This window comes from Glycine soja, chromosome 7 (assembly GCF_004193775.1).
Source record: "Glycine soja cultivar W05 chromosome 7, ASM419377v2, whole genome shotgun sequence".
Lineage (NCBI taxonomy): Eukaryota > Viridiplantae > Streptophyta > Magnoliopsida > Fabales > Fabaceae > Glycine > Glycine soja.
Window position 1 is genome coordinate 37,391,284 of NC_041008.1, and position 10,920 is coordinate 37,402,203.

General features: G+C 34.2%; 2 protein-coding genes across 2 annotated transcripts; one reads left to right on the top strand and one right to left on the bottom strand.

Annotated features, from left to right (window-relative positions):
• Positions 1-229: 229 nt before the first annotated feature.
• Positions 230-3,672, top strand: LOC114420646 (the record flags this gene model as incomplete). The annotated part of the gene is made up of 8 exons (XM_028386490.1): positions 230-480; positions 698-799; positions 889-1,048; positions 1,141-1,320; positions 1,933-2,067; positions 2,341-2,423; positions 2,862-2,961; positions 3,048-3,672. Coding segments are annotated over 8 exons (1,101 nt in total), but the record flags the coding sequence as incomplete, so codon positions are not given.
• A 680-nt stretch (positions 3,673-4,352) lies between these two features.
• Positions 4,353-9,927, bottom strand: LOC114420647 (oligopeptide transporter 4-like). The gene is made up of 6 exons (XM_028386491.1): positions 9,400-9,927; positions 8,594-8,691; positions 6,497-7,060; positions 5,751-6,003; positions 5,104-5,286; positions 4,353-4,968 (listed from the first exon to the last, which is right to left on the bottom strand). The coding sequence occupies exons 1-6, from the start codon at positions 9,925-9,927 to the stop codon at positions 4,354-4,356; spliced, it is 2,241 nt and encodes a 746-aa protein (XP_028242292.1). The 3' UTR covers position 4,353.
• Between the last annotated feature and the right edge of the window lie 993 nt (positions 9,928-10,920).

The window sequence follows — 10,920 nt, forward strand, 5'->3', positions numbered from 1 at the left end:
TTATTTAATATAAACAGTTTTTTTAAAAAAAAATACTTTATTTAAAAGAAAGAGAAAAAATAAAAGAAAATTTAAAAAAATATATTTAAATTAAAATAGAAAAAAAAATGTTTTAACTAATGTAAATTTTGAAAAATGCTCTTCCTTTCTATTAAGCTGCGAAATGGATCATTCACCCAAGTCCAACTCAACGATTCAAACGAGAAAAACAAACGAATCATTCAAATGAAATGGGGGCAGGACGAGCCTCCCTTTCTCTCTGTGTGTAAGGGTTGGGAGAGGGAGCAGAAGCCTGCGTTCAGATGCGGCATTGGAAGCCATAGCCAAAGCTTCAGAAGACAGAGTTTCCAACATCATTCTCTACAACTACCCTTCCTTTTCTGGAGCATTCTCCGCTCTCTTTGCTCACCTCTTCCACACTCGCCACAATCTCCCTTCCCTTATATTGCCCTTCTCTGCAGTTCCCTTTCTCGCTCTCAGGTTCATTTATTATCCCCCTTATGCTTCTATTCAATAAATTTTCTTATCTTTTTGTAATGGGGTTTTGTGTTTCTTGTTGTTGAGCATTTGAAGTTCCAATTTATGTGCTTTACTTGACTTTAAGTTTGAAAACTTGAGATGGGGTCAAATGGGGTGCTCGAAAGTTGTGGTTTTTTTTTATTGATCCCTTCATGAAGTTACATATTTGTGACCACAGGGTTGAAGATTTGTGCTTTGAAGGCCTTGAGACGTGTTACCTACTTGACTTTATTCCTCCAAAGGAATTCCTTTCCGACCTTTCTCGTAAATCAAAATGCAAGTAGGATAATATTCATGTCCTGTTATTGTATAATTTCTCACGTGGTTTGGTTTTGTTTGCATATTAATTTGATTGCTTTTATCTATTAGGATTATTGGGTTTGATCATCGGAAATTGGTACTTAGACATATTCCCCCTGCCAATGATTGCCCCGATAATATTATGATTAATGTAAACCTTGAGAAGAGCAGCTCCAGTGCTGTTTATGAGTACTTTGCCAGCAAATGTGAGGATGTTAATAATTCTTATGTGAGTAAAAATATAATTTTTTTATGTGCTTTATTTCTCCAGTATCTCATACAACAATGACTGAAATTGAAAGATGCCTGAATTTCATTAAGGGTGCAGCTCCATGTTTGGTGGAATCAAAATACAAAGGCCAGGTGCAGCTGATGCTTAAGTATATTGAGAATGGAGATCTTCGCCGATGGAGCTTGCCTGGCATTAGGGTCTTTAATATTGGACTGAGTGAATGGCGGTCAAGGTTTAACTGCATTTCTAATTCATGCATGTACAAGCAGGCATGAGTGATCAATCATCTTTTAAGATTGTTTGTGTTAATGTGTTCTCTTATTGTTGTTGTTGAGCAAAAATTTAGAGTTTTACTTTAATTCGTATAAAAAAAATGGATTAAGAAACAAATTTATGAACCCATAGCATTTTCTTATTTCTAAGAAGTATATAGTTTACTTAGGTCATGTCAAATAGCTCGGCCAGGCTAACTGAAGAAACTCCTCAGTTTAATTAAAATGAATGTGTTTCAATAACAATAGAACTGTTATTCTGTAAGATAGAGATTGTAGACAAGCCTTACCATTTTTTTCCTGTCAGTTTTGTCAATTATTTATTTCCTGCTTGGGAAGGGAAAAATACATTTCAATAAGTTAATTGGTTGTTTGAAGTGAGCATGACTAGTATAAAGTCATATTTTTCTTTTCTATTTACACTGCCATAGTGTCGGATACTAATATTACAAGTCTTCATGCCATAGCAACATCTACTGTGTTGCTTCCTTGCTTTTATATGCCTTGCTGTAGAATATTCCAATTCTTGGTGCAAGTTATTGTCAATTTCTCTATAGTTATCATGTCTTTGCTGAATTTGCTCTGTTCTTTGAAAAATCTTCATGGCAGTTGCTGGAATTAAGTGCTGAAGGTTTGATTGCTAAAGGAAATTCATGTGTTTCAGCTCGCCAGAATGCTGCAAACAAATTGCTGGAAAAGGTTTTCAGGGTTCGACTAGGTAGAGGATTTTATGGAGAGTGCCTGGTAATATTACAAAATTACAATCATCTTACTTCTATTGTTATTGTTATGCCTTAATTTTTTTTTTTTAATTTTGGTTGTTTTTAAACTAATCAATTATGAATGAAATTCAAATTTGTGCCATGAACTTTATCCCCTGCTTTTTTTTAATGTTCAATGTATAACTAATTCTTGTCAGTTTTATCGATATTATGGCATCATGCAATGTGGTGCCCCCACCCACAATTTTGTGATTGAGATTTATAATCAAGTTTTGTTGCCATGATTGCTGTGTAGGGAGTTCGGGCAGATGGGAACTCCAACTTAAGTGATGAAATTGGCAAGCTTCTTAGTGTAAAAAGTGCTGCTACTGGTCTTAGGTGAGGTAATTTATTGAAAAGAAAGGTTTATCAAATTTATGTTTAATTTGATGATATATATATATATATATATATATATATATATATATATATATATATATATATATATATATATATATATATATATATATATATATATATATATATACATTCATACAAGATTTTATTATCTTGAAGATAAATCCAATGAGATACTATGTTGGTTTCAAATATATGTTGATTCTTTGTCTGATTGTAGCTATCAGAGAATCCATAATTATGTCTCGAGTATCCTTGTTTGATTAACGTTTCGTAGGGATTAGGTGAAGAATCTAAAAAATGTACTTTTAACAGATTATTTTATAACCATGATATCTTGCCACTACCTTTTGTGGGATTTTTTATTCTATCAAAGAATTATTGAATTATATAATCTGATCAATTAGATGTATTCATCAGTGACAGGCCCATAGGTGCTGTGATATTCATGCAACGGAATAATCTCAAAATGTGCTTGCGTAGCACTGATAGTTCCACTGATACCTCTGAAGTTGCAAAGGTATGCCTTGCTTGTTTCACACATGGATACATCTTTGTCTTACCTTTTGATTGTTTAACACTTAATACTGCTCTTGAAACCTGAAGGGATATGGCGGAGGTGGTTCCCCAAGTTCAAGCTCCTTCATAATAAGGATGGATGAATATAACCAATGGATTTCAGGGAACTCATCATGATGATTTCTGGGTTTGAGTATCTAATTTTGGCTTTTACTTTTTAACATTGGTGGCAATGTAAACAAGATTTCTAATCCCGAAATTACTTGCAAAGCTGGTCATTTGATTAAAAGGATCTATTCAGGAAGAGACAGATGAGGTAAAGACACTTGCATTGATCTATCCAAGGTGATGGCAGTGTTATCATAAGAGATCCATAAACAGTCCTGATATTGATACAGCACATGATGAGACTAGGATAAATAAGGTGGAGCCTGACCCTGAGCAAGATGGAAGCATTGATCTTGGGGTAAACACGCCACTGTTGGGGTCGACTTCAAGGACATAAGTTGAAGATGATATTCAAGTTAGCCAAGAAAAAATCCTGACAATTGATTTCTGATGAGTTTCTGGCAATGTTTTTTCAACCATCAGTTGCCAACTTTACAGCTTTTAGTTGCTGTTTCTGATTACTGTTGCAATTTTTATCTTTTTCAGCCCAAATCTTGATTACAAATATTTATGGAGTATTAAATAATAAACAAGTTTAGTGACTTTTGCTTTCTTCTCTTCTTTAACTTGCATCCGCCACACATAATTTTGCTTGCAAAGCGTGGGTTTTTACCATCTCCACAGGGAAAAGAGAGTGAAATTGAAATTTTACCCCCATTTGTTTGGTCAATAAATTTTACCCCTGGATAGGTACATGGTTGTTGTGGCTTATACAATTTCACTTTGCCAGATTAATGAGTCCTTTTATGTGGTCATAGTCCATCGTATCAAATAACTGATATATGTGGTAAACTAGCATGATCAATTTTAGCAATTTTTATCACTTGCTGTGGTGATATAAAAATTCTCTTTGGTTGTGTTTATCATGCAAGTAAAGTAGATTGAAATAAAATTATAGAAAGGTGTAGGATATTAACATTGTATTTGGTAACTACATAACTAATGATTGTGTTCCATTTTGCATTTTTTTTATTGTTTAGTTCACCATGACATTGGTGTGGAACACCTCCTATTCTTCCTCTGTATTGTCTAGATATTTGCAATGATATTAAAGCAACCAGGTAAACACTGGCAATAAATTGTGAAAGAATAAACCTAATTGAAAAATATAACACTGTTTTCCTGGGGAAAAAATTTTATACACATTCTTCATTTTCAGTACTAGTTCATGAGTGTTGCAACTGTAATGATAGAACAAAAACAAAACCATTAAAAGAAGCTTTCATCAATATACAGGGCAACCATCAACCACAATGCCCTTAGCCGTTGGGCAAGTTGCAAGAGGGCAATGCTCCCCAGCAGTTCCCCACCAATTAAGACTGGTGTTTTCCAGGCCAAGTGTGAAGTAGAGCAGAACAGCCATAAAAGCAACCCCTGCATCAAGTGCTGCTGATAGAACATAGTTGTATCTCTGCCACCACTTCTTCCTGTAGCGAAAGATAAAGAAGTTGAAAATCGTTCCAACTATAATCCAGGCATTGTAGTTCAGTGGTGTTGCTGGTGGCATCATTCCAGTTGCCCCCAGAAGGACTGGAAGATTGATCAAGGGAATCCATGACTGCTTGGGGAATGACTTGTGCAATATCCAAACTAGTATTGGCCCTATTGCACCTCCAAAGAAAAACCAATTCAATGCTTGGTAGTCTCCATGAGAACCAAAGATCCTCAAAGGTCCTACCAGACCCCAGATGACTGACGCATCGAAGAAAACACGGTCACTTGGACATGTCCAGGGACTGCCTTCAGGAAGGAGATCTTTATGACAAATGTTGTTGATAGAGTTCAGCAACCACCATGCTACACAAATGTTGATGGTTCCAGCAAGCATTGTACCAATGAACTATACAAACACATGGAGTGAATTAGATACTACAGAAGAAATGTAATATCAGTATAGTGCAAGCTATTTGTGTGTGACACAAAGGTTAGGCATAGAAGGGGATGAGGTGAGTGGAAGTAAATATGATGAATATACCTGAACTAAAAACATTGATCTTGGAGGGATCTTCATGTAGTGACCAAGCTTGAAATCACCAAGGAAGGAGACAGCCTGAGCCATGCTTATGTAACCATAGGTTTTGAAGCATACATTTGCTATTGGTCTTCCGGGGTAAATTATACCAAAGAGATACTCAGTAATAATATTTAGTCCTGGTGTCTGTAGGCAAAGCATAAGATTAAACAGGTTATAACTTCAAAATTTGTGGTCCTGCCCCTATGAAGGGAGCACTTTGTTACTTAAAACCACAAGTTGACTGTACAGCTAAAAATGTTACCATACAAAATACAAACTTCATGGTTTAAGCTTAAACTATCCTTAAATTCACAATTAATCATCGAGAAATCATTTTAAGCTATGCATTCATATGCTATGATCTACATTTAGTTTGACAGAAGAAGCATGGAAAGTGAATCGAATTGTCTGTGCCATGTCACAAGAAGGAGACGACAAATTTTTTTTGAACACAAATTTGGAACAATTAGTTCTCTTTGATTTTTGCTGTATTTTTTAGATGTGTGCATACAAAAAAAAAAAGTGTCAATTTTAGGGAACTGAAAGGAGATTATTGCATTTTACATGTACTGGACATTTTAGGGGAGCAAAAGTTGCAAGATATTAACCTGGTTTGTGGTGGCAGTTATGATGCTAATTGGGAGAGTAAATATAAAGGCCAAGGCTGAAGCAAAGATAAGTCCCCACCACGGCATCTGAACCTGGTTATTTAGAAAGATGCATAGCACGAGAGAAACCACAAGCGTCACGCCCATCATCACATAAAACCACCAAGTAGGTATGTCTTTGTATTTTTTCATCAGTTTTGTGTGGATATCTTCTTTGCCCTTTGCCGAAGCACGATACCGCTCCATAACCTCCCTGCATGTTAAGTCCATATTACCACATCAAAATATAACAATTTTGTTGTTCCTTTTTCACGTGCATATTCAGCCGCGTTAAGGCATACACATCTTAAGATTTAACATTAACTTTTAATACTAACTAATAAGAAAATTGTTGAAAAAACGTCACATGTTCAATATGATCTCTCTTTTTAACACAAACTTGAATCACATGTCATGAATTTTCTTTGAATTCTATTGGCATTCAATGCATTGGATGTCAGGTAATCATTTTGTACATTATGCAACTGCAGGGTATTTCTAAATCCAACAAAAAAAAGTAGAACTCATAAAATTATAAGACTATTGCACCATCTATTTGTTCCAACTTAATACTATCACATCCCTGACAAGAGAAGATAATAATATCCTTTGTGCTTGCCTATTATTAAAAAGTATAATAAACATAACCAACTGAACAACATTGCTAAATAATTTGAGTATTGATTCATAAGGAGAGCATTAATTACCTTCCATAAAAGCATACAACATGTGTAAGGGTGGATGCTACGGTGGCAAATCCAAATCCGTAAGTCAAAGAGAAAAACACACTCAGATGAATTCGACCTTGTTGATGATACTTGGCGATATCTAGCTCAAACTTTTCATTGACAATAGCAGATATGTTGTACTCTTGGCCTTGGGAAGTGAACAAGTTTGATGAGAAAATGGGAAACATATGTGCACTGTACACATTGAGGCCCCAATATGCAATAGGAATCACAACATACACTACCAGTGTGTACCCCACAAAGATATTGACAATGGCAAAGAAGGGTGAGATAAGAGGGCTGAACAGGAATGATGCTACAGCAGTCCAGTCAAGTGTGAGTGCACCAAATCCTAAGCCGTTCATGCCTGAGCCTAGTTGCTGAGCAGTGACTGACTTGGAGAATATCCAGCACACCCATGATATGTTTGTGAGTGTTGAGAAGAAGTATCCGGGGATCACATACCATGAAAAACTGCAGACTAGTGCGATAAAGAAGAACTTTGCCCGCGAAAATCGACGCTCATCTTTCTCATGCAAAGCTCTGCACATCAACAAGGTTAATTTGTATGTAAGTAAATATATATAAACTGCTTGAGAAGGTCACAACAACATTATTTTCTTTTTGGCTCCATCTGGCATGAGAAGCATTTAAATGACTGTGATAAGGAAATAAAAACATTGTTGTTATCAGAGAGTTTTGAGAGGTGATATGTGACACCAACTTGGTGTGGCCATAGGAAATCATGGTATTAGATTGACATTGACTGAATTAGATGATATGAATATAGAAATACAGTATTTTTAGGAGATGAGTATTTTTTTTGTCTTAATCCTCCAGTTCATCCATCAGGGAAAGGAAATATTGACTAATCCAATGTTCGGCCAGGAAGTAAGTAAAGCATGACAAAAAAATATTTTCGCCAAGGATCAAACTTAGATAACATCCCACGAATAAACTGAAGCTGATTGCTTAGCCAGCCTTACCATTTTGCTTATTTTGTTACAAAGATATACATGACTCCTGCTGAAAATTCTAACTGTTTCTCACGGGCTACTGTGCATTTTCTATCCTCTGTGAAACCAGAAATCATGTGAAATGAGACAGCAAAGAGATAATCCTATAGATTGCCACGATCATATTTTGAGAAAAGGTGATGCGAAGCAATCATGATTCATATCACATTTCTCCTTTGTATATATGGATTATTTCCAAACCCTCTTATTAAAATTGAAAACGATAATTAACAAGAAATTGTTGTCTGTTACAACCTAATAAAGTTGTCTTAATTCTAAGCTGAAGCACTTTGTTTCAATAAAATTCCTCTTTTAATATTATATTATTTATTTTTAATTTTTAATAAAAAAATTTATCTTTTAAAAATTATATCAATTTAAAACTAACTACAAAAGTTTTAATTATTATTAATTAAAAGTATTTTTTCTAGAAATTAAAAAATGTATAAAAATCATATAAACATTTTTTTCTACGTCATTTTATTATTAACTAATTAATTTAATGTACACCAAAAAAAAAACTAATTGATTCAATAACTAATTTTTATGAAGCACTTCCAATTCAATAAATTTAGTTTAGTACTATCTTTTAAATTTTTATTTAAAAATTATTTTTTTCTTAACCTTAAGATTTATCAAGCATAACCTTATTGGGTTTAAACAAACTATAAATAAGCTTTAATGCTTTAACAGTAATCAGTGATAAGCAGATCATAACTTTAATTTATAAGCAGAAAACAGCTTATAAAGGAAAATAACAACAAAGCCCGTCTGGTGTGAGAAAGAAATTAATGCATACATTTTAAGAATTTCACGGTGATGTACTGAAAAATATAAATTAGATATACACTAGTGTTATCTAATCATAAATATTTATTAATATATTTTTTAAGATAATATTTTAAAAAAATAATTTCTAATAGAATAATAATAATATAAAATCATTTCAGTATTTGTCGTGCTGGCATGAATGGAAAGTATAGAGCAGAAGAGCCAACATCATCACTAAAGCACATGCAAAAAGGAAAATTATTATGAAAAATGAAGTAAAACGCTTTACCGGAAAAGAGAGACCTGGACGAGGGTACTGGGCCACCACATATGAGCAGGCTCCACCACGTACTTCCTCAGCAACCCCGCCCACCCGTATCCTAACACCTGCACTCACAAACATGCACCCAACCCATTATCTTTCACAAATTAAATCTCAACAAATAATAATAAATAAATACATTCAAGTGCCAAAATAAGTTTTATGTTCCCTGTATCTTGTACTATTGTTTATTAACTATTTTTAAAAGGAAAGATCTTTAGGGAGAAAAAAAAAAAGTAACACCGTGTAATGGCAAAAGCAAACAACAAAAATTTACTTTAATTTGATATTGAAGAGAAAAAACAAAACAATGTAACCATGAGGACTGACCATGAAAATGACTCATTGCTATTTTGTTTTATAGTTTGTGAATTGTAGAGGTAACTCATCATTTCAATCATCATAATTTTCTTTTTTACTACAGTATCCTTTTTCGAAAGGAATTATGTTTGAAGCCATGATAGACATTAAATATATTATGACCTTCAAACCTTAATTCAGCATGTTACAAAAGAATAGTCTTTTTCAGTAGCTCTAATTCATTCCTGTTTATATTTCAATCATTATTTCTAAAACATTTTACTCCCCTCAGTAATTTTATATTATTTAATTTCATTTTCATTTGTAAATTTTGAAGACAAACAAAAGGTTGAAAGTCAAGACTGAACATAATCAACAATAAAATTTTTCGAGTCTCACAGGTAAAAAAATAAAAAATAAAAAAAGTTAAAAATTGGAGAATAGGATATAAAATAAGAGTAGAGAGTTGAGGCCTGAGTGGTGATGACGAGAAGCCATGAAGAAATGAAGGATATCTTCCTTCTATACAAGGCCTTGACAATGTTAACAATCCCCAGAGCGTAGGGCGAGCCAGACCCGAAGGCGCTACCAGCATTGGCGAATATAGTAATAAGGACGTGTTCCTTCATGTTGAAGGGACCCGGGTTGAAGGAGAACCGCTTGGTCCCGAACCCGGGGATCCTGAACATGGCGGTGGGGAGGACCACCGCCATGAGATGGCCGAGGGGGAGGGTGGCCACCTGCACGGTGATCTGCGTGATGACGAGAGGCTCCGTCCGGTAGGAGAAGAACTGGTTGAGGAAGGAGAGGAGGGAGCACGAGAGGAGCCCCAGGAACCACATCCGGAAGGTCCATACCGGCTGGGTCGGGTCATCGGTGTTCTTCACTGTTAGCCTCACTTCCTCTATTGGAGACTCTTCTTCTTCTTCTTCTTCTTCTTCTTCTTCTTCTTTCACATTTGTATTTGCCTTTTCTGGCTCTTCACTCTTCACTTCCGCCATTTCTCTAGCTACGTAGTTAACCTTGTTGAGTTTGTTGTGTTGTCTGTTTCTTTCTTAAAGGGAAGAGAAGTAGTAAAATAAGAGTGCAAAGTAACAGCTAAATGTTATATACTAGTATCTATTTTGTCGATGGTTGAAGCTGTTATGATTAACATTAACCGAAAATGTTGGGGTTGGATTATCCTAGTAACTTCCGAAACATGCACATGCACTAACAGATTGGTTGATATTTAGGAGCTAGCTTAGCTATTTTAGTAACATGTTTAAATGAAATTGTTACTTTTTATTATTATTATTATTAGTAAATGAAGATGGTTATTGACAAGTAACAACCTCGCTTATAGCTAGGATATATTGCCAAGATTTGGCGGCAGAACCATCTAAAGAGGCGAGTTGAACTGGTGTAGATTAGTGTGTTTGAATAAAATATAAAAATCAATTTTATCCCACGAAATACGGTAATATTATAAAAAAAATAAAAATATTTATTTATTATTTTTCTTTCACCATAAAAGAATAATTATTTTTTTTTACCATGAAGTTAATCCAAGCGTACTATAGATAAGAACTAGGAATCATCTGAAACTTCTACTAATTAGTACTCAAATTAATCATATCCCACTGAATCACCTCATTTTAGAGTATTAATCTGGCAGCACATCAACCAATTTATGTGTCATGTTTTTCAACTATTGTAATAATATTATTACCCAGTAAAAATTCTTTTTGCCTACTTCATTAAGCAAAAAAATCCTTTTAAATATAGCTAGAGTCCGTTTGATTAGCTAAAACATATGGTACTAAATATTTTTTTTCGATAACTATACTGAACATTCTTGTTTCAGGCTTGATTTAAAAAAAATGTGACAACACAAAAATTCAGCTTTTTGTTACTCATAAAATTTTGGAGACAAAATTATATTTCAAGTATATTCAAAAAATAATACATCTCCCTTTTCTCTTATTTCTTACCTATGTTATGTCTGTAGACAC